General features: G+C 48.3%; 1 protein-coding gene and 1 pseudogene across 1 annotated transcript; one reads left to right on the forward strand and one right to left on the reverse strand.

The window, feature by feature from the left end:
• The window catches only part of LOC124018614, a 53,380-nt pseudogene extending 48,216 nt beyond the window's left edge, over window positions 1–5,164 (forward strand).
• A 10,821-nt stretch (window positions 5,165–15,985) lies between these two features.
• LOC124018612 (UPF0764 protein C16orf89 homolog) lies at window positions 15,986–22,769 on the reverse strand. The gene is given in 8 exon segments (XM_046333955.1): window positions 15,986–18,407; window positions 18,684–18,824; window positions 19,407–19,569; window positions 20,125–20,242; window positions 20,744–20,894; window positions 21,604–21,694; window positions 21,696–21,757; window positions 22,410–22,769. Coding segments are annotated over 8 exon segments (1,005 nt in total). The 5' UTR covers window positions 22,585–22,769; the 3' UTR covers window positions 15,986–18,303.
• Between the last annotated feature and the right edge of the window lie 897 nt (window positions 22,770–23,666).

The raw sequence follows: 23,666 nt of genomic DNA on the forward strand, positions 1-23,666 counted from the left end.
CCCACCACTGTCCCTGTAACCCCGTTCTCCTCAGGCTGAAGAACTGATGAGGAAGATCGAGAAGGAGGAAGAACAGATCTCCTACGACGACCCCGATAAGAAAGTCTTCCACCTCTGTATCGTCAACCTGGTGATAGGGTGAGTTGGATTTACACGGTCCTTCAGCGGTATAGTGGAGGGGAACTTACAGAAACTCTTCTCACCCACCTTTTGGGGGCAAAATGCATTGAAATTATAGGGAGCCGTTACTATTGTTTTACCACTACATCACTGGTTACATTGACAGGGTCTGTTACACTAAACTGTGTTAATGGTGTTTCTATGTCTCTTCCAGGACTCTGTACTGTGTTAATGGTGTTTCTAGGACCCTGTTCTGTGTTAATGGGGTTTATATCTTCCAGGACCCTGTTCTGTGTTAATGGGGTTTATATGTCTCTTCCAGGACTCTGTACTGTGTTAATGGGGTTTCTATGTCTCTTCCAGGACCCTGTACTGTGTTAATGGGGTTTCTATGTCTCTTCCAGGACTCTGTACTGTGTTAATGGGGTTTATATGTCTCTTCCAGGACTCTGTACTCAAATCAAATCAAATCAAATTTATTTATATAGCCCTTCGTACATCAGCTGATATCTCAAAGTGCTGTACAGAAACCCAGCCTAAAACCCCAAACAGCAAACAATGCAGGTGTAAAAGCACGGTGGCTAGGAAAAACTCCCTAGAAAGGCCAAAACCTAGGAAGAAACCTAGAGAGGAACCGGGCTATGTGGGGTGGCCAGTCCTCTTCTGGCTGTGCCGGGTAGAGATTATAACAGAACATGACCAAGATGTTCAAATGTTCATAAATGACCAGCATGGTCAAATAATAATAAGGCAGAACAGTTGAAACTGGAGCAGCAGCACAGTCAGGTGGACTGGGGACAGCAAGGAGCCATCATGTCAGGTAGTCCTGGGGCACGGTCCTAGGGCTCAGGTCCTCCGAGAGAGAGAAAGAAAGAGAGAATTAGAGAGAGCATATGTGGGGTGGCCAGTCCTCTTCTGGCTGTGCCGGGTGGAGATTATAACAGAACGTGGCCAAGATGTTCAAATGTTCATAAATGACCAGCATGGTTGAATAATAGTAAGGCAGAACAGTTGAAACTGGAGCAGGAGCATGGCCAGGTGGACTGGGGACAGCAAGGAGTCCTCATGTCAGGTAGTCCTGGGACATGGTCCTAGGGCCCAGGCCAGTTGAAACTGGAGCAGCAGCATGGCCAGGTGGACTGGGGACAGCAAGGAGTCATCATGTCAGGTAGTCCTGGGGCATGGTCCTAGGGCTCAGGTCCTCCGAGAGAGAGAGAGAAAGAAAGAGAGAAGGAGAGAATTAGAGAACGCACACTTAGATTCACACAGGACACCTGAATAGGACAGGAGAAGTACTCCAGATAAACAAACTGACCCCAGCCCCCCGACACATAAACTACTGCAGCATAAATACTGGAGGCTGAGACAGGAGGGGTCAGGAGACACTGTGGCCCCATCCGAGGACACCCTCGGACAGGGCCAAACAGGAAGGATATAACCCCACCCACTTTGCCAAAGCACAGCCCCCACACCACTAGAGGGAAATCTTCAACCACCAACTTACCATCCTGAGACAAGGCCGAGTATAGCCCACAAAGATCTCCGACACTGTGTTAATGGGGTTTATATGTCTCTTCCAGGACCCTGTACTGTGTTAATAGTGTTTCTATGCCTCTTCCAGGACCCTGTACTGTGTTAATGGGGTTTATATGTCTCTTCCAGGACCCTGTACTGTGTTAATGGGGTTTATATCTCTCTTCCAGGACCCTGTACTGTGTTAATGGGGTTTCTATGTCTCTTCCAGGACCCTGTACTGTGTTAATAGGGTTTATATGTCTCTTCCAGGACCCTGTACTGTGTTAATAGGGTTTCTATGCCTCTTCCAGGACCCTGTACTGTGTTAATGGTGTTTCTATGCCTCTTCTAGGACCCTGTACTGTGTTAATGGGGTTTATATCTCTCTTCCAGGACCCTGTACTGTGTTAATAGGGTTTATATCTCTCTTCCAGGACCCTGTACTGTGTTAATAGGGTTTCTATGTCTCTTCCAGGACCCTGTACTGTGTTAATAGGGTTTCTATGTCTCTTCCAGGACCCTGTACTGTGTTAATAGGGTTTCTATGTCTCTTCCAGGACCCTGTACTGTGTTAATGGGGTTTCTATGTCTCTTCCAGGACCCTGTACTGTGTTAATGGGGTTTCTATGTCTCTTCCAGGACCCTGTACTGTGTTAATGGGGTTTCTATGTCTCTTCCAGGACCCTGTACTGTGCCAAGGGGAACTACGACTTCGGCATCACCCGTGTCATCAAGAGTCTGGAACCGTACAACAAGAAGGTTGCACATTGTTTTTCTATCCGGCAGTTCTGGAACATTCTCTTGGAAAGCCAATGTTTTTGGATGTTTCTACCACTTCAGCCCTGACAAACATGTTGGTAGTGTGTCCCAAATAACACCCTATTCCCTATTATAGTGCACTACTCTGGTCTAAAGTAGTGCACTAGATAGGGAATAGGGTGTCATTTGGGACACATCCCTTCCAGAGTGTTTGATCTTTGTTAAGATATTGGCCAACAGAAACGTAGCCCAGAGTTCTGCACCTGTGTCTGCTCACTCAGCCCAGCTGAACACACACAGAGTGTCTCTGTAGGAGTGTTGTTGTCATTCCTACAACTCTATCAACCACACACTTGTTTTAATTGGTTTTAGCTTGTTTAACTGGTTTTAACTGGTTTTAGCTTGTTTAACTGGTTTTAGCTGGTTTTAGCTTGTTTAACTGGTGTTAGCTGGTTTTAGCTTGTTTAACTGGTTTTAGCTGGTTTTAGCTTATTTAACTGGTTTTAACTGGTTTTAACTGGTTTTAACTGGTTTTAGCTTGTTTAACTGGTTTTAACTGGTTTTAGCTTGTTTAACTGGTTTTAACTGGTTTTAGCTTGTTTAACTGGTTTTAACTGGTTTTAGCTTGTTTAACTGGTTTTAACTGTTTTTTCAGGCCAGGTACAAGTTGTTTAGATCAGGGTACCTGTCAAATTGACTTTGAGTCTCCTGAGTGTATTTCCCCCCCCCCCCCAGGGTTGGGAAATTCTGGTAACACAATGTCCAGCCAGGTTTTCCATAAATCCTAGTTGGAAGAATCAGGAGGGAACGAGAAGGACATATCTATTCCTCTGACCAGGGTTTCGTATCCTTCTCTCATTGGTTGTCGTCCTGTGTGTGTAGCTGGGAACAGACACCTGGTTCTATGCTAAGCGCTGTTTCCTGTCTCTGCTGGAGAACACGGCCAAACACATGATCATGATCAGGGACTCAGTTGTTCAGGAGTGTATTCAGTTCCTGGAGCACTGTGAAGGTACGGACGCACACACACACACACACACACACACACACACACACACACACACACACACACACACACACACACACACACACACACACACACACACACACACACACATACATAATTACACTTGCAGACAGACACACACACATGCACAGTTTCAACACACCATTTACCCTCCTTTCGTCCCTCTCCTCCCCCTCTCCCTCCCCCTCTCCTCCCCCCTCTCCTCTCCCTCCCTCCCCTCTCCTCCACCCTCTCCCTCCCCCTCTCCCCTCCCTCCCCCTCCCCTCTTCCTCCCCCCTCTCTCCTCTCCCTCCCCCTCCCCTCTCCCTCCCCCTCTCTCCTCTCCCTCCCCTCTCTCCTCTCCCTCCCCCTCTCCTCTCCCTCCCCCTCTCCTCCCCCTCTCCTCTCCCTCCCCCTCTCCTCTCCTCCCCCTCTCCCTCACCCCTCCCCTCTCCTCCCCCTCTCCTCTCCCTCCCCTCTCTCCTCTCCTCTCCTCCCTCCCCCTCTCTCCTCTCCCTCCCCCTCCCCTTCCCCCTCTCTCCTCTCCTCCCTCTCTCTCTCTCCTCCCCCCTCTCTCCTCTCCCTCCCCCTCTCCTCTCCTCCTCTCTGCTCTCCCTCCATCCCTCCCTCCTCCTCTCCCTCCCTCCCTCCCCTCTCCTCCTCCCCTCCCCCTCTCCTCTCCCTCCCCCCTCTCCCTCTTTCCTCTCCTCCCCCTCTCCCCTCTCTCCCTGTAGTGTACGGTAAGACAGAGCCAGCCATGATAGAACAGCCACTGGAGGAGGACAGGATGCACATCGGAAAGAACACTGTCACCTACGAGTCTCGCCTCCTCAAAGCTCTCTTCTATGAGGTCATCGGATGGAACCAGTGATGTCATACTAGAACGGAACAGAGCCTGTGATGTCATCGGACAGAACCCGCTGATGTCACCGGACAGAACCAGTAGTTTCCACTAAAGCCTTTTTAAAACCTGTTCTACACCCCAAACAGTTCAAATCTATCGACCTGGACCACATCACATGAGCTATTATAATACATTATATATTTGGCTTGTTGTTATTTTCTGCATCGTCTGAAAGTTACAAGCTGTTGTTCTGACTTCTGTTAAAACATATTCTGGACTCACTCCTCGTCTTACCCACCCACACACACAGTGGGAGACGCCATGGGGCCTCGTTCATTTGAGCGTGTTTAGTTTAGTTGAGCCTGGGCCCAGAGAGCTGTTGGCAGAGACAATATGCAACACAATATAAACACCATCTAAGATGTTACTGAGTTCCAGTTCATATGAGGAAATCAGTCAATGGAACTGGATGTATTAGATATAAATATAATTAAATATATTCATTAGGCCCCAATCTATGGATTTCACACGACTGGGAAGACAGATATGCAAATATCTTCTTCTTTTTTTTAAACTAGGGGTTGTGGATCAGAACATCAGTCAGTATCTGGTGTGACCGTTTTCCTCAGGCAGCGTAACACATCTCCTTCACATAGAGTTGATCAGGCTGTTGATTGTGGAACGTTGTAACATGGGGCTGAGCATTATCATGATGGTGGTGGATTAATGGCACGACAACAGGATCTCGTCACGGTATCTCTCTGCATTTAAATCGCCATCGATAAAATTGCAATTTTCGTTCGTTGTCCGTAGCTTATACCTGCCCATAACCCCACCGCCACCATGGGGCCCTCTGTTCACAATGTTGACATCAGCAAACCGCTCACCCACACAATGTCTGCCATCTGCAAACCGCTCACCCACACAATGTCTGACATCAGCAAACCGCTCACCCACACAATGTCTGCCATCAGCAAACCGCTCACCCACACAATGTCTGCCATCAGCAAACCGCTCACCCACACGCTGTCTGCCATCAGCAAACCGCTCACCCACACGCTGTCTGCCATCAGCAAACCGCTCACCCACACGCTGTCTGCCATCAGCAAACCGCTCACCCACACGCTGTCTGCCATCAGCAAACCGCTCACCCACACGCTGTCTGCCATCAGCAAACCGCTCACCCACACGCTGTCTGCCATCAGCAAACCGCTCACCCACACGCTGTCTGCCATCAGCAAACCGCTCACCCACACGCTGTCTGCCATCAGCAAACCGCTCACCCACACGCTGTCTGCCATCAGCAAACCGCTCACCCACACGCTGTCTGCCATCAGCAAACCGCTCACCCACACGCTGTCTGCCATCAGCAAACCGCTCACCCACACGCTGTCTGCCATCAGCAAACCGCTCACCCACACGCTGTCTGCCATCAGCAAACCGCTCACCCACACGCTGTCTGCCATCTGCCCGGTACAGTTGAAATCTGGATTCATCCTTGAAGAGCTCACTTCTCCAGAGTGCCAGTGGCCATGGAAGGTGAGCATTTACCCACTGACCCTGGTGAGGATGACGAGCACGCAGATGAGCTTTCCTGATGCGATTTCTGCAGAAATTCTTCGGTTTTGCAAACCCACAGTTTTATCAGTTGTCCGGGTGGCTGGTCTCAGACAAACCCACAGTTTTATCAGTTGTCCGGGTGGCTGGTCTCAGACAAACCCACAGTTTCATCAGCTGTCCGGGTGGCTGGTCTCAGACAAACCCACAGTTTCATCAGCTGTCCAGGTGGCTGGTCTCAGACAAACCCACAGTTTTATCAGTTGTCCGGGTCCCGCAAGTGAAGAAATCGGATGTGGAGGTCCTGGGTTGGCGTGGTAACACGTGGTCTGTGGTTGTGAGGCCTGTTGGACGTACTGACAAATTCATTAAAACGACGATGGAGGCAGTTTATGATAAATAAATAAAATATCATTAAATTCTCTGGCAACAGCTCTGGTGGACATTCCTGCAGTCAGCATGTCATTTTGACGCTCCCTCAAAACCTGAGACATCTGTGGCATTGTGTTGTTTGACAAAACTGCACATTTTATAGAGTGGCCTTTTATTTCCCCCAGCACAAGGTGCACCTGTGTAATGATCAGGCTGTTTAATTGTGTGGTTGGATTATCTTGGTAAAGGAGAAATACTCACTGACACTAAACTAAACACATTTGTACACAACATTTAAGATGAATAAACATTTCATATGGAAAATGTCTGGGATAATTTATTTCAGCTCATGAAACATGAAACCAACACTTTCCATGCTGCGTTTTCATTTTTGTTCAGTGTGTGTATATATATATATTGTTTTATATATATTGTTATTGTTATATATATATTGTTATATTATTATATAATATGTGTGAGCTTGTTGTGTCTTCAAAGGAGAGTACGTCCATATGCTTATACTACAACCCTTACACTAGTCTCACATAGAACCCTATTCCCTACATAGTGCACTACTTTAGACCAGGGCCTATGGCGCCCTGTTCTCTATATAGGGTACTACTTTAGACCAGGGCCTATGGCGCCCTGTTCCCTACATAGTGCACTACTTTAGACCAGGGCCTATGGCGCCCTGTTCCCTATATAGGGTACTACTTTAGACCAGGGCCTATGACGCCCTATTCCCTACATAGTGCACTACTTTAGACCAGGGCCTATGGCGCCCTGTTCTCTATATAGGGTACTACTTTAGACCAGGGCCTATGGCGCCCTGTTCCCTACATAGTGCACTACTTTAGACCAGGACCTATGGCGCCCTGTTCCCTATATAGGGTACTACTTTAGACCAGGGCCTATGGCGCCCTGTTCCCTATATAGGGTACTACTTTAGACCAGGGCCTATGGCGCCCTGTTCCCTATATAGGGTACTACTTTAGACCAGGGCCTATGGCGCCCTGTTCCCTATATAGGGTACTACTTTTGACCAGAGCTCTATGGCACCCTATTCCCTACATAGTGCACTACTTTTGACCTGGGCCTATGGCGCCCTGTTCCCTACATAGTGCACTACTTTTGACCAGAATCCTATGGGGTTATAGTACTAACCTGTGGCCTAGATCTGCCTGCTTCCTGTCTCTGTAGACACTGTAACTTCCTGAGGAGAAAGGCCTTGTTCTGGGCTCTGGTCTAAAGTAGTACACTATACAGCTGTACCTTCCTGAGGAGAAAGGCCTTGTTCTGGGCTCTGGTCTAAAGTAGTACACTATACAGCTGTACCTTCCTGAGGAGAAAGGCCTTCTTCTCGTCTAAAGTAGTACACTATATAAGAAATAGGGGGGGATTTGTACTCAAACTTTGACGTTTTAGTGATTTTGTAACTTCTCTTTTACAGTTTGTTTAAAAAAAGATGGTCACCGTTATTTAGTCTATATTCAATTATATTTGTTTTTCTACAGAATAAAAAGAAAATGTACATCATAAGAGTGGTTTGTGATTCTGTCTCTGTGGTAGTGAATGAAGTGGACGACAGGGTTGGCGTTGATTCCATTTCAATTCCAGGGAAATTTCAGAAAGTCCTTCCAAATCCTAAATATTACCGCGTTCAAGTCAGAGATGTCTAATTTTTCCTGAACCTATTTACCACAACAACACTGCCTTGATCGTGACGATGTTATGCATCCCTCTCAACTGGTTGAGTCTCCAGAGGTGAACACATTAGTCACAGACTGTTGCAAAACGTTTTGCAACAATTTACTCTTGTTTTACATTTATCCTACAATAGAAAGGGCCCTATCTATCCCCTAGCTAGCCAACAGTCTGCTCCAATAGAGAGGGCCCTATCTATCCCCTAGCTAGCCAACAGTCTGCTCCAATAGAGAGGGCCCTATCTATCCCCTAGCTAGCCAACAGTCTGCTCCAATAGAAAGGGCCCTACCTATCTCTGCTCCAATAGAAAGGGCCCTATCTATCCCCTAGCTAGCCAACAGTCTGCTCCAATAGAAAGGGCTCTACCTATCTCTGCTCCAATAGAAAGGGCCCTATCTATCCCCTAGCTAGCCAACAGTCTGCTCCAATAGAAAGGGCCCTATCTATCCCCTAGCTAGCCAACAGTCTGCTCCAATAGAGAGGGCCCTATCTATCCCCTAGCTAGCCAACAGTCTGCTCCAATAGAAAGGGCCCTATCTATCCCCTAGCTAGCCAACAGTCTGCTCCAATAGAAAGGGCCCTATCTATCCCCTAGCTAGCCAACAGTCTGCTCCAATAGAAAGGGCCCTATCTATCCCCTAGCTAGCCAACAGTCTGCTCCAATAGAGAGGGCCCTATCTATCCCCTAGCTAACCAACAGTCTGCTCCAATAGAGAGGGCCCTATCTATCCCCTAGCTAGCCAACAGTCTGCTCCAATAGAGAGGGCCCTATCTATCCCCTAGCTAGCCAACAGTCTGCTCCAATAGAGAGGGCCCTATCTATCCCCTAGCTAGCCAACAGTCTGCTCCAATAGAAAGGGCCCTACCTATCTCTGCTCCAATAGAAAGGGCCCTATCTATCCCCTAGCTAGCCAACAGTCTGCTCCAATAGAAAGGGCTCTACCTATCTCTGCTCCAATAGAAAGGGCCCTATCTATCCCCTAGCTAGCCAACAGTCTGCTCCAATAGAAAGGGCCCTATCTATCCCCTAGCTAGCCAACAGTCTGCTCCAATAGAGAGGGCCCTATCTATCCCCTAGCTAGCCAACAGTCTGCTCCAATAGAGAGGGCCCTATCTATCCCCTAGCTAGCCAACAGTCTGCTCCAATAGAAAGGGCCCTACCTATCTCTGCTCCAATAGAAAGGGCCCTATCTATCCCCTAGCTAGCCAACAGTCTGCTCCAATAGAAAGGGCTCTACCTATCTCTGCTCCAATAGAAAGGGCCCTATCTATCCCCTAGCTAGCCAACAGTCTGCTCCAATAGAAAGGGCCCTATCTATCCCCTAGCTAGCCAACAGTCTGCTCCAATAGAGAGGGCCCTATCTATCCCCTAGCTAGCCAACAGTCTGCTCCAATAGAAAGGGCCCTATCTATCCCCTAGCTAGCCAACAGTCTGCTCCAATAGAAAGGGCCCTATCTATCCCCTAGCTAGCCAACAGTCTGCTCCAATAGAAAGGGCCCTATCTATCCCCTAGCTAGCCAACAGTCTGCTCCAATAGAGAGGGCCCTATCTATCCCCTAGCTAACCAACAGTCTGCTCCAATAGAGAGGGCCCTATCTATCCCCTAGCTAGCCAACAGTCTGCTCCAATAGAGAGGGCCCTATCTATCCCCTAGCTAGCCAACAGTCTGCTCCAATAGAGAGGGCCCTATCTATCCCCTAGCTAGCCAACAGTCTGCTCCAATAGAAAGGGCCCTACCTATCTCTGCTCCAATAGAAAGGGCCCTATCTATCCCCTAGCTAGCCAACAGTCTGCTCCAATAGAAAGGGCTCTACCTATCTCTGCTCCAATAGAAAGGGCCCTATCTATCCCCTAGCTAGCCAACAGTCTGCTCCAATAGAAAGGGCCCTATCTATCCCCTAGCTAGCCAACAGTCTGCTCCAATAGAGAGGGCCCTATCTATCCCCTAGCTAGCCAACAGTCTGCTCCAATAGAGAGGGCCCTATCTATCCCCTAGCTAGCCAACAGTCTGCTCCAATAGAGAGGGCCCTATCTATCCCCTAGCTAGCCAACAGTCTGCTCCAATAGAGAGGGCCCTATCTATCCCCTAGCTAGCCAACAGTCTGCTCCAATAGAGAGGGCCCTATCTATCCCCTAGCTAGCCAACAGTCTGCTCCAATAGAAAGGGCCCTATCTATCCCCTAGCTAGCCAACAGTCTGCTCCAATAGAAAGGGCCCTATCTATCCCCTAGCTAGCCAACAGTCTGCTTCAATAGAGAGGGCCCTATCTATCCCCTAGCTAGCCAACAGTCTGCTCCAATAGAAAGGGCCCTATCTATCCCCTAGCTAGCCAACAGTCTGCTCCAATAGAGAGGGCCCTATCTATCCCCTAGCTAGCCAACAGTCTGCTCCAATAGAGAGGGCCCTATCTATCCCCTAGCTAGCCAACAGTCTGCTCCAATAAAGCGGGCCCTATCTATCCCCTAGCTAGCCAGCAGTCTGCTCCAATAGAGAGGGCCCTATCTATCCCCTAGCTAGCCAACAGTCTGCTCCAATAGAAAGGGCCCTACCTATCTCTGCTCCAATAGAAAGGGCCCTATCTATCCCCTAGCTAGCCAACAGTCTGCTCCAATAGAAAGGGCCCTATCTATCCCCTAGCTAGCCAACAGTCTGCTCCAATAGAAAGGGCCCTATCTATCCCCTAGCTAGCCAACAGTCTGCTCCAATAGAAAGGGCCCTATCTATCCCCTAGCTAGCCAACAGTCTGCTCCAATAGAAAGGGCCCTATCTATCCCCTAGCTAGCCAACAGTCTGCTCCAATAGAAAGGGCCCTATCTATCCCCTAGCTAGCCAACAGTCTGCTCCAATAGAAAAGGCCCTATCTATCCCCTAGCTAGCCAACAGTCTGCTTCAATAGAGAGGGCCCTATCTATCCCCTAGCTAGCCAACAGTCTGCTCCAATAGAGAGGGCCCTATCTATCCCCTAGCTAGCCAGCAGTCTGCTCCAATAGAGAGGGCCCTATCTATCCCCTAGCTAGCCAACAGTCTGCTCCAATAGAAAGGGCCCTAACTATCTCTGCTCCAATAGAAAGGGCCCTATCTATCCCCTAGCTAACCAACAGTCTGCTCCAATAGAGGGCCCTATCTATCCCCTAGCTAGCCAACAGTCTGCTCCAATAGAGAGGGCCCTACCTATCTCTGCTCCAATAGAAAGGGCCCTATCTATCCCCTAGCTAGCCAACAGTCTGCTCCAATAGAAAGGGCCCTATCTATCCCCTAGCTGGCCAACAGTCTGCTCCAATAGAAAGGGCCCTATCTATCCCCTAGCTAGCCAAAAGTCTGCTCCAATAGAAAGGGCCCTATCTATCCCCTAGCTAGCCAACAGTCTGCTCCAATAGAAAGGGCCCTATCTATCCCCTAGCTAGCCAACAGTCTGCTCCAATAGAAAGGGCCCTATCTATCCCCTAGCTAGCCAACAGTCTGCTCCAATAGAAAGGGCCCTATCTATCCCCTAGCTAGCCAACAGTCTGCTCCAATAGAAAGGGCCCTATCTATCCCCTAGCTAGCCAACAGTCTGCTCCAATAGAAAGGGCCCTATCTATCCCCTAGCTAGCCAACAGTCTGCTCCAATAGAGAGGGCCCTATCTATCCCCTAGCTAGCCAACAGTCTGCTCCAATAGAAAGGGCCCTATCTATCCCCTAGCTAGCCAACAGTCTGCTCCAATAGAAAGGGCCCTATCTATCCCCTAGCTAGCCAACAGTCTGCTCCAATAGAAAGGGCCCTATCTATCCCCTAGCTAGCCAACAGTCTGCTCCAATAGAAAGGGCCCTATCTATCCCCTAGCTAGCCAACAGTCTGCTCCAATAGAAAGGGCCCTATCTATCCCCTAGCTAGCCAACAGTCTGCTCCAATAGAAAGGGCCCTATCTATCCCCTAGCTAGCCAACAGTCTGCTCCAATAGAAAGGGCCCTATCTATCCCTAGCTAGCCAACAGTCTGCTCCAATAGAAAGGGCCCTATCTATCCCCTAGCTAGCCAACAGTCTGCTCCAATAGAAAAGGCCCTATCTATCCCCTAGCTAGCCAACAGTCTGCTTCAATAGAGAGGGCCCTATCTATCCCCTAGCTAGCCAACAGTCTGCTCCAATAGAGAGGGCCCTATCTATCCCCTAGCTAGCCAGCAGTCTGCTCCAATAGAGAGGGCCCTATCTATCCCCTAGCTAGCCAACAGTCTGCTCCAATAGAAAGGGCCCTAACTATCTCTGCTCCAATAGAAAGGGCCCTATCTATCCCCTAGCTAACCAACAGTCTGCTCCAATAGAGGGCCCTATCTATCCCCTAGCTAGCCAACAGTCTGCTCCAATAGAGAGGGCCCTACCTATCTCTGCTCCAATAGAAAGGGCCCTATCTATCCCCTAGCTAGCCAACAGTCTGCTCCAATAGAAAGGGCCCTATCTATCCCCTAGCTGGCCAACAGTCTGCTCCAATAGAAAGGGCCCTATCTATCCCCTAGCTAGCCAAAAGTCTGCTCCAATAGAAAGGGCCCTATCTATCCCCTAGCTAGCCAACAGTCTGCTCCAATAGAAAGGGCCCTATCTATCCCCTAGCTAGCCAACAGTCTGCTCCAATAGAAAGGGCCCTATCTATCCCCTAGCTAGCCAACAGTCTGCTCCAATAGAAAGGGCCCTATCTATCCCCTAGCTAGCCAACAGTCTGCTCCAATAGAAAGGGCCCTATCTATCCCCTAGCTAGCCAACAGTCTGCTCCAATAGAAAGGGCCCTATCTATCCCCTAGCTAGCCAACAGTCTGCTCCAATAGAGAGGGCCCTATCTATCCCCTAGCTAGCCAACAGTCTGCTCCAATAGAAAGGTCCCTATCTATCCCCTAGCTAGCCAACAGTCTGCTCCAATAGAAAGGGCCCTATCTATCCCCTAGCTAGCCAACAGTCTGCTCCAATAGAAAGGGCCCTATCTATCCCCTAGCTAGCCAACAGTCTGCTCCAATAGAAAGGGCCCTATCTATCCCCTAGCTAGCCAACAGTCTGCTCCAATAGAAAGGGCCCTATCTATCCCCTAGCTAGCCAACAGTCTGCTCCAATAGAAAGGGCCCTATCTATCCCCTAGCTAGCCAACAGTCTGCTCCAATAGAAAGGGCCCTATCTATCCCCTAGCTAGCCAACAGTCTGCTCCAATAGAAAGGGCCCTATCTATCCCCTAGCTAGCCAACAGTCTGCTCCAATAGAGAGGGCCCTATCTATCCCCTAGCTAGCCAACAGTCTGCTCCAATAGAAAGGGCCCTATCTATCCCCTAGCTAGCCAACAGTCTGCTCCAATAGAGAGGGCCCTATCTATCCCCTAGCTAGCCAACAGTCTGCTCCAATAGAGAGGGCCCTATCTATCCCCTAGCTAGCCAACAGTCTGCTCCAATAGAAAGGGCCCTATCTATCCCCTAGCTAGCCAACAGTCTGCTCCAATAGAAAGGGCCCTATCTATCCCCTAGCTAGCCAACAGTCTGCTCCAATAGAAAGGGCCCTATCTATCCCCTAGCTAGCCAACAGTCTGCTCCAATAGAAAGGGCCCTATCTATCCCCTAGCTAGCCAACAGTCTGCTCCAATAGAAAGGGCCCTATCTATCCCCTAGCTAGCCAACAGTCTGCTCCAATAGAAAGGGCCCTATCTATCCCCTAGCTAGCCAACAGTCTGCTCCAATAGAAAGGGCCCTATCTATCCCCTAGCTAGCCAACAGTCTGCTCCAATAGAAAGGGCCCTATCTATCCCCTAGCTAGCCAACAGTCTGCTCCAATAGAAAGGGCCCTATCTATCCCCTAGCTAGCCAACAGTCTGCTCCAATAGAGAGGGCCCTATCTATCCCCTAGCTAGCCAACAGTCTGCTCCAATAGAAAGGGCCCTATCTATCCCCTAGCTAGCCAACAGTCTGCTCCAATAGAAAGGGCCCTATCTATCCCCTAGCTAGCCAACAGTCTGCTCCAATAGAAAGGGCCCTATCTATCCCCTAGCTAGCCAACAGTCTGCTCCAATAGAAAGGGCCCTATCTATCCCCTAGCTAGCCAACAGTCTGCTCCATCTATCCCCTAGCTAGCCAACAGTCTGCTCCAATAGAGAGGGCCCTATCTATCCCCTAGCTAGCCAACAGTCTGCTCCAATAGAAAGGGCCCTATCTATCCCCTAGCTAGCCAACAGTCTGCTCCAATAGAGAGGGCCCTATCTATCCCCTAGCTAGCCAACAGTCTGCTCCAATAGAAAGGGCCCTATCTATCCCCTAGCTAGCCAACAGTCTGCTCCAATAGAGAGGGCCCTATCTATCCGCTAGCTAGCCAACAGTATGATGAACAAAGGCCCAGAAGCCTCACTTTTCAAATGTTCTTAGTTGCTATTCTTAATTTCTTCATACTATATTTTCTTAAAATAGGAGAAAATTCAGTTTAAATACAATGTCTCTACAAATTAATAAAGCTGTGTTGGTCACAAATTAATAAATAAGCGCATTTAATTCATATTCATTCCAAATCCTAACAAATGGCATACAAAATATATGTAAATTGCATATTTTCATTTCAAGTTTAACATGTATAAATGGCATTGTGTAGTTATGGATTTCATCATACGCATAATTAACTATCAAATCTGTGTGAACTACAAACGTCTTCTAAACGAGACACTGATGCTCTGTGTAGCCCTGTGTTGTGCCCCAAAGAGATCTATTCCCTACATCAGGGCTTCTCAAACCACTTCCCTGGGACCCCCAGACCTTACACAATGTTGTTGTAGCCCTGTGTTGTGTCCCAAAGAGATCTATTCCCTACATCAGGGCTTCTCAAACCACTTCCCTGGGACCCCCAGACCTTACACAATGTTGTTGTAGCCCTGTGTTGTGTCCCAAAGAGATCTATTCCCTACATCAGGGCTTCTCAAACCACTTCCCTGGGACCCCCAGACCTTACACAATGTTGTTGTAGCCCTGTGTTGTGTCCCAAAGAGATCTATTCTCTACATCAGGGCTTCTCAAACCACTTCCCTGGGACCCCCAGAACTTACACAATGTTGTTGTAGCCCTGTGTTGTGTCCTAAAGAGCCCTATTCCCTACATCAGGGCTTCTCAAACCACTTCCCAGGGACCCCCAGACCTTACACAATGTTGTTGTAGCCCTGTGTTGTGTCCCAAAGAGCCCTATTCCCTACATCAGGGCTTCTCAAACCACTTCCCAGGGACCCCCAGACCTTACACAATGTTGTTGTAGCCCTGTGTTGTGTCCCAAAGAGCCCTATTCCCTACATCAGGGCTTCTCAAACCACTTCCCAGGGACCCCCAGACCTTACACAATGTTGTTGTAGCCCTGTGTTGTGTCCCAAAGAGATCTATTCCCTACATCAGGGCTTCTCAAACCACTTCCCAGGGACCCCCAGACCTTACACAATGTTGTTGTAGCCCTGAACTAGGTCACTTGATTCAAGTAGTCAAAGGGCTTGACGTTTAGTTGACAAGTTGAATCAGGTGTGCTCGCCAATTATCATACTTGAGTAAAAGTAAAGATAGAAAATGACTCAAGCAAAAGTGAAAGTCACCCAGTAAAATGCTACTTGAGTAAGTCTTAAAGTATTTGGTTTTAAATATACTGAAGTATCAAAAGTAAATGTATAAATCATTTAAAATGTATTATATTAATCAAACCAGACTGCACCATTTTCTGTTTGTAGTTTTAGTTTTTTAGTTTTTTTATTTATTTTAGTTATGGATAGCCAGGGTCTCCAACACTCAGACATCATTTAAAAACAAAGCATTTGTGTTTAGTGAGTCTGCCAGATCAGAGGCAGTCAGGATGACCAGGGATGTTCTCTGTTTAGTGAGTCCACCAGATCAGAGGCAGTAGGGATGACCAGGGATGTTCTCTGTTTAGTGAGTCTGCCAGATCAGAGGCAGTCAGGATGACCAGGGATGTTCTCTGTTTAGTGAGTCTGCCAGATCAGAGGCAGTAGGGATGACCAGGGATGTTCTCTGTTTAGTGAGTCTGCCAGATCAGAGGCAGTCAGGATGACCAGGGATGTTCTCTGTTTAGTGAGTCTGCCAGATCAGAGGCAGTAGGGATGACCAGGGATGTTCTCTGTTTAGTGAGTCTGCCAGATCAGAGGCAGTAGAGATGACCAGGGGATGTTATTTTGATAAGTGTGTGAATTTGACCATTTTCCTCTCCTGCTAAGCATTCAAAATGTAACGTGTACTTTTGGGTGTCGGGGAAAATGTTGGGAGGAAAAAGTGCATTTATTTTCTTTAGGAATGTAGTGAAATAAAAGTAAAATTGTCCAAAATATAAATAGTAAAGTACAGATTCCTCCAAAAACTACTGAAGTAAAATTACTTTAAAGTACTAGTTAAGTAGTTTCCACCCCTGGTGCTGTGCAATAGAACGACTGGGTGTCCCCAAGAGAGGATGGATACACACTGCCCTACATAGTGCACTACTTTTCACCAGAGCCCTATGGGTTTGCCTGGTCAGAGGTAGTGGTATAAGTAAATAATTGGGTGCTATTTAGGACACATGTCCAGGTGAAAGGTCACACATCCAGGTGAAGGGTCACACATCCACGTGAAGGGTCACACATTCAGGTGAAGGGTCACACATCCAGGTGAAGGGTCACATATCCAGGTGAAGGGTCACACATCCAGGTGAAGGGTGGTTGACATTCAGGTGAAGGGTCACACATCCAGGTGAAGGGTGGTTGACATCCAGGTGAAGGGTGGTTGACATCCAGGTGAAGGGTGGTTGACATCCAGGTGAAGGGTGGTTGACATCCAGGTAAAGGGTGGTTGACATCCAGGTGAAAGGTGGTTGACATCCAGGTGAAGGGTCACACATCCAGGTGAAGGGTGGTTCACATCCAGGTGAAGGGTCACACATCCAGGTGAAGGGTGGTTCACATCCAGGTGAAGGGTCACACATCCAGGTGAAGGGTCACACATCCAGGTGAAGGGTCACACATTCAGGTGAAGGGTCACACATCCAGGTGAAGGGTCACACATCCAGGTGAAGGGTCACATATCCAGGTGAAGGGTCACACATCCAGGTGAAGGGTGGTTGACATCCAGGTAAAGGGTGGTTGACATCCAGGTGAAGGGTGGTTCACATCCAGGTGAAGGGTCACACATCCAGGTGAAGGGTGGTTGACATCCAGGTAAAGGGTGGTTGACATCCAGGTAAAGGGTGGTTGACATCCAGGAGAAGGGTCACACATCCAGGTGAAGTGTGGTTGACATCCAGGTGAAGGGTGGTTGACATCCAGGTGAAGGGTGGTTGACATCCAGGTGAAGGGTGGTTGACATCCAGGTGAAGGGTGGTTGACAGCCAGGTGAAGGGTGGTTGACATCCAGGTGAAGGGTGGTTGACATTCAGGTGAAGGGTGCTTGACATTCAGGTGAAGGGTGCTTGACATTCAGGTGAAGGGTGGTTGACATCCAGGTGAAGGGTCACACATCCAGGTGAAGGGTCACACATCCAGGTGAAGGGTGGTTGACATCCAGTTGAAGGGTGGTTGACATCCAGGTGAAGGGTCACACAGCCAGGTGAAGGGTGGTTGACATTCAGGTGAAGGGTCACACATCCAGGTGAAGGGTGGTTGACATTCAGGTGAAGGGTGGTTGACATTCAGGTGAAGGGTGGTTGAAATTCAGGTGAAGGGTCACACATCCAGGTGAAGGGTCACACATCCAGGTGAAGAGTCACACATTCAGGTGAAGGGTGGTTGACATCCAGGTGAAAGGTCACACATCCAGGTGAAGGGTCACACATCCAGGTGAAGGGTGGTTGACATTCAGGTAAAGGGTGGTTAACATCCAGGTAAAGGGTGGTTGACATCCAGGTGAAGGGTGGTTGACATCCAGGTGAAGGGTGGTTGACATCCAGGTAAAGGGTGGTTGACATCCAGGTGAAGGGTGGTTCACATCCAGGTGAAGGGTCACACATCCAGGTGAAGGGTGGTTCACATCCAGGTGAAGGGTGGTTGACATCGAGGTGAAGGGTCACACATCCAGGTGAAGGGTGGTTGACATCCAGGTGAAGGGTGGTTGACATCCAGGTGAAGGGTCACACATCCAGGTGAAGGGTCACACATCCAGGTGAAGGGTGGTTGACATCCAGGTGAAGGGTCACACATCCAGGTGAAGGGTGGTTGACATCCAGGTGAAGGGTCACACATCCAGGTTAAGGGTGGTTGACATCCAGGTGAAGGGTCACACATCCAGGTGAAGGGTGGTTGACATCCAGGTGAAGGGTGGTTGACATCCAGGTGAAGGGTGGTTGACATCCAGGTGAAGGGTGGTTGACATCCATGTGAAGGGTGGTTGACATCCAGGTGAAGGGTGGTTGACATTCAGGTGAAGGGTGGTTGACATTCAGGTGAAGGGTCACACATTCAGGTGAAGGGTGGTTGACATTCAGGTGAGTGGTCTCTTGGTGATGTCCTGCTCTGTCAGGTAGTAGTTGAGGTATCCTCCCAGAGCGCTCACTGACACGCCTGTTATGTGACTGGAACAACCATCTGGAGGGAGGAGATGGAACAGTAAAACAGTATTGAAGCTGGGTGCTGTGTGTGTGTGTGTGTGTGTGTGTGTGTGTGTGTGTGTGTGTGTGTGTGTGTGTGTGTGTGTGTGTGTGTGTGTGTGTGTGTGTGTGTGTGTGTGTGTGTGTGTGTGTGTGTGTGTGTGTGTGTGTGTGTGTGTGTGTGTGTGTATCTGTGTTTGCTGGTTCTCTCTGTGTGTGTCTGTATGTGTGCATTTTGGCAATGAATAACACCAGGGATATTCTTGACACACACCCTTCAACATTCTCTCTCTCCTCTTCACTCTTCTGTGGGGCTGTGTAAAACATCCCACTTCCTGATCCTGCAGCCTCAGAATGTGCTGCAGCCAATCAACTTTGAGAAAGTCAGAGAAACCAGCCAATCCACACAGCAGTACTGTGGAGAGGGAGGAAGTTATAGAAAGTAAAATCATGGTCTCGTTTTAAACAAACTACAACTTATAAAAGTTTTACATGTTCAGTTTCTCTAAACACTGACTGTCATACTGCTTCATAGACACTCTAGTCTACTTGGAGTACACAGATAGGCCCTGCTCTAATGTAGTGCACTATATAGGGAATAGGGTGCCATTGGGTTCTGGTCTAAAGTAGTGCACTATATAGGGAACTGGGTGCCATAGATCTCTGGTCTAATGTAGTGCACTATATAGGGAATTGGGTGCCATAGATCTCTGCTCTAATGTAGTGCACTATATAGGGAATAGGGTGCCATAGATCTCTGCTCTAATGTAGTGCACTATATAGGGAATTGGGTGCCATTGGGTTCTGGTCTAAAGTAGTGCACTATATAGGGAATTGGGTGCCATAGATCTCTGCTCTAATGTAGTGCACTATATAGGAAATAAGGTCCCATTGGGCTCTGGTCAAAAGTAGTGCACTATATAGGAAATAAGGTCCCATTGGGCTCTGGTCTAAAGTAGTGCACTATATAGGGAATAGGGTGTAATTTGAGACTGACTGTTTTCGATGAAGATGTCCTGGGTCTCCCCAGTGAAGTTCTTCTGTATGATGTCCATGTTTCCCTTCAGCATGTTGGAGCAGAATGTCCCCTGGTACTGTCTCTCTGTTAGGTTAGCACGCGACGTACGCATGTCCCCCTTCAACATGGCAGAACAACCTCTCTGGAGGAGGGAGGAGGGAGGGAGGGAGGGGGAGGGGGGGTTAGGGAGGGAGAGGGGGTTAGGGAGGGAGAGGGAGAGAGAGGGGTTAGGGAGGGAGAGAGGGAGGGAGAGAGAGAGGGAGGCAGGGAGGGAGGAAGAGAGAGGGAGGGAGGGGGGGGTTAGGAAGGGAGAGAGGGAGGGGGCAGGGGGAGGGAGGAGGGACGGGGTTAGGGAGGGAGAGAGGGAGGGGGCAGGGAGGGAGGGGGATTTAGGGAGGGAGGGGGAGGGAGGGAGAGGAGGGAGGGGTTAGGGAGGGAGAGAGAGGGAGGGAGGGGAGGGGGAGGAAGGGAGGAAGAGAGAGGGAGGGAGGGGGGGTTAGGAAGGGAGAGATGGGGAGGGAAATTGGGGAAGACAGGAGTGGAGCATAGAAAGTTAGGTGTGTGTGTGTGTGTGTGTGTGTGTGTGTGTGTGTGTGTGTGTGTGTGTGTGTGTGTGTGTGTGTGTGTGTGTGTGTGTGTGTGTGTGTGTGTGTGTGTGTGTGTGTGTGTGTGTGTGTGTGTGTGTGTGTGTTCTCACATTGGCTCCCAGCATGAAGTAGAGCAGCTGGTGAGAGAGGGAGTAGTTAGGACATCCAAACCTCGTCATTGTGTCACGACATGACTTGGTCACGATGCAAGGGGTCCCGTTGTTCTTCCTGACAAACCATCACATATACAGGCACACAGGCACACAGACACGCGCACACAGGCACACGCACACAGGCACGCGCACACAGGCACGCGCACACAGGCACGCTCACACAGGCACGCGCACACAGGCACACAGGCACGCGCACACAGGCACACAGGCACGCGCACACAGGCACGCGCACACAGGCACACAGGCACGCGCACACACACGCACACAGACACACAAGCACGTACGCACATATACAGGCAGAAAAATGTATTAGCAACCTGGTCAACGGAAGCTGTAGGCCTTCTGGGTTTTATTACCCTCCTACTGACACACTGAAATACATGAGATTTAGTGAGGCATCACCTTGTGCCGCTCAATAAGCGCAGTGTGTGTGTGTGTGTGTGTGTGTGTGTGTGTGTGTGTGTGTGTGTGTGTGTGTGTGTGTGTGTGTGTGTGTGTGTGTGTGTGTGTGTGTGTGTGTGTGTGTGTGTGTGTGTGTGTGTGTGTGTGTGTTTACCATGTTCCCAGTAGCAGGGTCATACACTTGTCGCTCTGCGTCTCATCGTAACACTCCATGGTTCGACCAGAGGAGTAGGCCAGAGAGGGATCTGTGGAGCTCCACTCATGAGGTACTGACCAGAAGGTCCAGCTCAACAGAGGCTCAAACTCTACAGGAGTTTGAGGAGAGAGAGAGAGATATGAAAGTGATGAGAGTGATGAGAGAGAGAGATGAGAGGGAGAGAGAGAGAGAGAGGGAGAGAGAGAGAGAGAGAGAGGGGGATGAGAGAGAGACAGAGAGAGAGAGATGAGACAGAGACAGAGAGAGAGAAGAGAGAGAGAGAGAGAGAGAGAGAGAGAGAGAGAGAGAGAGAGAGAGAGAGAGAGAGAGAGAGAGGGAGAGAGAGAGAGAGAGAGAGAGAGAGAGAGAGAGAGAGAGAGAGAGAGAGAGAGAGAGAGAGAGAGAGAGAGAGAGAGAGAGAGAGAGAGAGAGAGAGAGAGAGAGAGAGAGAGAGAGAGAGATGAAAGAGAGACAGAGAGAGAGAAAGAGAGGGATGAGAGAGAGAGAGAGAGAAAGAGAGGGATGAAAGAGAGAAAAGACAGAGAGAGAGAAGAGAGACAGAGAGAGAGAGAGAGAGGGAGAAACTTTGATCAACCATAAAGGTTTGAGAGAGACAGAGAGAGAGAGAGAGAGAGAGAGAGAGAGAGAGAGAGAGAGAAGAGAGAGAGAGAGAGAGAGAGAGAGAGAGAACGAGAGAGAGAGAGAGAGAGAGAGAGAGAGAGAGAGAGAGAGAGAAGAGAAGAGAGAGAGAGAGAGAGAGAGAGAGAGAGAAATAGAGAGAAAGAGAGAGAGAGGGAGAGAGGTGTAGTAGTATTTACCTCTGTAGTATTTGGGGTCAGTCTTCTCCAGCTGGGTGACAGCCTTAGCCAGGCTCTGGTCCAGCCTCCTGACCAGGGTTACCGATAATATTGCGCTGAGACCAGCTCAGAGGGTCAGTGTGGGGCCACGTTCTCACTGCTTCCTTCAACTCCGCTGGGGCCCGGAGAACAAGGACATGGAAAGAGATGTTTTCAAAAGACATCTGTAATTATTAAGTGACTGAAGTCATCTTTGGCTCTCCTATCTACAATGTTGACACACCCACAAGAACACAATAACAAACTTTGATCAACCATAAAGGTTTGTATTTCATATCGACAAAAATAATCACATATTCTGCTGTTTTCTTTCAAATCAACATGACACTGATGCCACATAGCCAATCAGACAGCCTGAAGAACTGTGCGGTGTTATGCGGGACACCGCAATAGCGGGAACGGGAATCATTTGGTGCATACTGACTTGCTGAGCCAGCAAATAGTCTAACAAAACAACCACATAAATAGACTACAATTTAATGTCCAGACATGTATCAAAAATAATCCACGTTTCCTCGACATACAGTATATTTACTCGCATATTTGGGTAGTCTATGTGCGCACTTGTATTCCGTTGGACCTGACGATGGACCTGACGAAGATCCTTGGGGATCGAAACGTCCTCATTAAAGGTGCTAATTAGGAGGATATATGATACACAGTATCAGATACAGTGTATGCTACAGTGTGCAGACCTTACTGTTACCCCCCCTATATAGAATGATAACTAACGGCAGTGATAATAATGACGCTAGTATACTACTCACCCTGCAGGATGATGTACCCGACCACTCCGTCCAGGTTGATGTTACGGTGCTCTTGCTCCAGGAACGATGCGCTTTTGGCGAGACTGGCTAGAATCACATCAATGACCTCCTCCTGCGCCGCATTGGTGGCGGAGAGAACAAGGACAAGAAACACCTCTACTACAAACCTAGCCATGTTCTGATATAGGCTACTAAAAGTCTAGCAATAGCCGCCCTAGGCTAAACCCCAAACGGTTGACGCAGCGCATATACCTGATTTGCAAGAGTGATTTGCAAGGGTGATGTGCTTGTTTCGCGAAAACGAGCTGTCACGTGGCTCGATCGATTGAGAAGCTGGGAATTCAGTTTTATTAAAGTAGGCTAATGCAATGTGTGCTAGTTGCAATTTCATCCAAATCGAAATGGTTTCTTCAAGGAATTTGATTCAGTGCTTTGTAACTTCCCGGAGTAGCCAGAGCACATTCTAATCTGTCTGTGATGGAATTGGAAAATATAAAGTTATTATTGAGGGGTACAGAAAGTGTAAGAGAGGGGGGGGGGGGTGAGAGGGGGTGTCAAGGATGAGTCTTTTGGTAGACATTCATCAGACGTGTTTAATTAAATTAATGTTTCTATAAATGTCATACATTTGATGACAGAGATGAGGGGTGCAGGCATTCATAGTGTAAACCAAGACAGTTATTTTGTCCAATGTATAGCCTTGGCTAAATGTAGTTACAGTCATATAGTTACATAGTACCTGTAGTTTAATAGAGTCTCTATAGTTACAGTCATATAGTTACATAGTACCTGTAGTTTAATAGAGTCTCTATAGTACCTGTAGTTTAATAGAATCTCTATAGTTACAGTCATATAGTTACATAGTACCTGTATGTCATAAGGTGAATGCACCAATTTGTAAGTCGCTCTGGATAAGAGCGTCTGCTAAATGACTTAAATGTTAAATGTTAATGTTAATAGAGTCTCTATAGTACCTGTAGTTTAATAGAATCTCTGTAGTTACAGTCACATAGTTACATAGTACCTGTAGTTTAATAGAGTCTCTATAGTACCTGTAGTTTAATAGAATCTCTGTAGTTACAGTCACATAGTTACATAGTACCTGTAGTTTAATAGAATCTCTATAGTACCTGTAGTTTAATAGAGTCTCTATAGTTACAGTCATATAGTTACATAGTACCTGTAGTTTAATATAATCTCTATAGTACCTGTAGTTTAATAGAATCTCTATAGTTACAGTCATATAGTTACATAGTA

The sequence above is a fragment of the Oncorhynchus gorbuscha genome, unplaced genomic scaffold (assembly GCF_021184085.1).
Source record: "Oncorhynchus gorbuscha isolate QuinsamMale2020 ecotype Even-year unplaced genomic scaffold, OgorEven_v1.0 Un_scaffold_551, whole genome shotgun sequence".
Lineage (NCBI taxonomy): Eukaryota > Metazoa > Chordata > Actinopteri > Salmoniformes > Salmonidae > Oncorhynchus > Oncorhynchus gorbuscha.